Source organism: Portunus trituberculatus, chromosome 31, assembly GCF_017591435.1.
Source record: "Portunus trituberculatus isolate SZX2019 chromosome 31, ASM1759143v1, whole genome shotgun sequence".
Classification (NCBI taxonomy): domain Eukaryota; kingdom Metazoa; phylum Arthropoda; class Malacostraca; order Decapoda; family Portunidae; genus Portunus; species Portunus trituberculatus.
Window position 1 is genome coordinate 26,645,663 of NC_059285.1, and position 3,337 is coordinate 26,648,999.

Consider the following 3,337-nt stretch of genomic DNA (forward strand, 5'->3'; position numbering starts at 1 on the left):
AAATAAGCTTGATTACACAATACTACTGAATGATCCCCACCTCTCCTACAACACTCAGACCGTGGACGAGCTCACTTCTGATCATTTTGCCGTCACTACATATCTACGCCTGCCCTCCTCCGTGACGGGTGAACGACAAGTCCGGAAGCGGCTATTCTCTCAACACATAGGGTGACAACAAAGGACCGACTCCAAGAATGGTGCGACAATTACATCGTTCAGAAACCCAATCCAACGGCTCAGCAGTTTGAGAAAGATCTGATTCTGAATACTGAAAGGATTATCAATGAAATAAGATACAAAAGCGGATGGCCAAAAAATGTTCAAAACATAACAGCACGCACTCGGTGGTATAACAAGGACGATGCTGTGAAAAGAATTAACAAAGCATATAAAAAAAGTAAAAGCCACATTCCTTGCAAATCCTACTCCCAATAACCACATCATACTGCAGCGCATGGCTAAGCAGGCACAAGACATCAAACATGCGGCGAATGAAAGGGACTGGAATAACTACATCCAAGGCATCAACCACGGAACACCCCTGGCAGAAATTGTTAAAAGAGTAAACGTCATAAGTGGAAAGAAAACTAAGAAGCCAAGGCATCCTGACCCCACAGGGAAGGCTAACGAACTTATTGATTAATGGGCCTCAGCGTCCAGCTATAATGAATTACCACTACACGTCCGATCAGCTCTACGTAAACGCCACGAGCACAGACAAGCTGCAATTGAGATGGCATTACGAACAGATGTTCTTACAGACCAAATCCCATTCACAGAAAATGAGCTTAGAATGATCCTTAGGCCCAAAAAGTCCACTGCTCCTGGGCTCGATGGTATCACCTACGATATTATTATTATTCTGGCATCCTTAAAGGGAAATCCAATACTTCGTCTCTACAATCTCATATGGACTGATAATGAGCTTTCAGGCGCTTGGAAGCATGCCATAATTATTCCCATACCCAAGCCAGAAAGGAATGAAGAAATGAGGCCCATCTCCCTAACATCATGCGTCTGCAAAGTATTTGAAAGGATGCTCCTTCAGCGACTGCAGTATGCCATCACACCACACCTCAGCAAGACCCTCTATGGTTTTCTACCTGACAGGAGCACCCAGCACTGCATTCATCGAGTCAAGAGCAATGTCCATGCTAGGTATACTGCATTCATTGACCTGAAGGGAGCCTTCGACAGAGCAAACCCTGTCTGTTGTGATACTGGCAGAACTCAGTAAATATGTTCAGGGAAAGATGCTTCACCTCATCAAGAACTACCTGTCTGGAAGACAAACTGCTGTCTTCTTCGAGGGCTCATACTCGGAGTGGAGACCTATGGAGCTAGAAACACCGCAAGGAGGTGTCTTATCTCCAACTCTTTTCAACATATTGATCAATATTATCGCCAAGATGAAAACTCCGGGAGTGCTTAAGACCATCTACGCCGACGACATAGCATTCCAAGCACGGGATGAGCGCCAACTCCAGCTAGCCCTCAACAAATTCACCAAGATATGCAACTCTATTGGTCTTGTTATCTCCCATAGTAAAACCAAGGTGCTAACCACGAGGAAACGTCCAGTGAAGTCCTTCAAAATACAAGGCACGGCACTGACCACTGTGACACACTATAAATACCTTGGAGTCTCAATAGGACACTACAGGTATCAGACCCAAGCCCTGCAGCAGGCATGCAATGCTAGATTCAGCATCCTACGGAGGGTGGCTGGAGGCAACACTGGCGCCTCAGTCATCTCTCTAAGGCTGTTGTACATCATGATGATACGTTCGATCATTGATTATCACTCAAGCAATCTCATTGATGTCAGAAAAACCCGAACAAAGAAATTAGAGAGTATACAGATCAGTGCCATCAGAATCATGCTGGGCTGCACCTCCTCTGCGCGAACCTAGTGTGCCAGGTCGGAGGTTGGACTTATCACTGTCGAAGCCAGGATTAAGGAGGTTGCTGTTTCACAGCTGACCAGATCGCTCGACGCAGAAGATAGATTTTTTCACAAAATCTTTACATAACCCTCCACAAGGAAGGAAAGAAACGGCAGATGGCTTCGGGCTGCACGTCATCTCTATAATGGCATCAACTTGCATGATTTCACCCATGCCAACAAGCACAAAGCCAAAGCTGTGGCTCCATGGGCTACTCCCCATCTGCACACATTACTTCCTAACCCATGTGAAAGGAATGTGAAAGCCAGCATTACTGATGCCGAGCTGAGACAAAGATTTCTATCCAGAATCGACACCCACTAGTATTTAAGCGAATTAAGGATGCCTACCTCAAGTTCCTTCAAGCTAGGTAATGCGTGAGTGACCAAAGTGAACAGTGACATTGTATAACCACAAGATAATATTATATTTTAGCTCTAAACATTTTAATTGCTATTGTTGTTGCTATCATCATTACTATTATTTTATCATTATTATTATCATCATTATTGTTATTATTATTAATATTATTATTATTATTATTATTATGTCCATACAATTATTATTATTATTAATATTATTATTATTATTATTATTATTATGTCCACACAATTATTATTATTATTATTATTATAATTGTTAGTTATTATTATTATTGTTATTATTATAATGATGATGATGATAATGATGGTAGTGGTTATTATTATTATTATTACTATTGTTATTGTTGTTATTATCATTATTTTTATTATTACTATTATTTTTATTATTATCATTATTATTATTATAATTATTATTATTATTACTATCATTATCATTATTATTACTGGTAATATTACTGTTACTACTCCTATTCCTATTAGGTATTCTTATCTTCACTCATTCTTAGTCTTATTACTCATAATTTTTGTTGTTATTATCACTTACATTACTTTTAGTATAGATGCTATTATTATAATTACTATTATTGCCTATTTATATGCATTTACGATACATCTGAACTGGGGGACCGCCCATGCGCGGTGTCTTCATAGCAGTCCTTTTGTTGGTTGACGTGTAGTTGATTTCAACAATAAAAATATTGAATTGAATTGAATTGACACGAGAACAAGCTGTGTTAAACGAAGGTTTAGGTTGAGTGAAAGAATGTGGCATGTACGCCTCCATGCAATAAATACACTATCACCTCTGTTATGCATTCAACACAGAGAGATGGGTCTCTGAGACGGAAACAGTAAGCATTCCAGGGAAAATCAGCATAATACCTCGTCAGGTCCTCTTAACTGGCAGAGGAAAAACGCCAGAGGCACCTCCGCTTTGGAGGATCCTGAGAAGGGATTGGAGAAATAGGACAAGATACAGAAATGAGACTGTGATCAGAAGAGCCC

The 3,337-nt window shown here is 40.3% G+C and overlaps 1 protein-coding gene across 1 annotated transcript; it reads left to right on the top strand.

Annotated features, from left to right (window-relative positions):
- The first annotated feature begins 736 nt into the window (after positions 1 to 736).
- LOC123511125 lies at positions 737 to 1,240 on the top strand. The gene has a single exon (XM_045266747.1). It carries the CDS (start codon positions 737 to 739, stop codon positions 1,238 to 1,240), a length of 504 nt encoding a protein of 167 aa, XP_045122682.1.
- The last annotated feature ends 2,097 nt before the right edge of the window (positions 1,241 to 3,337 follow it).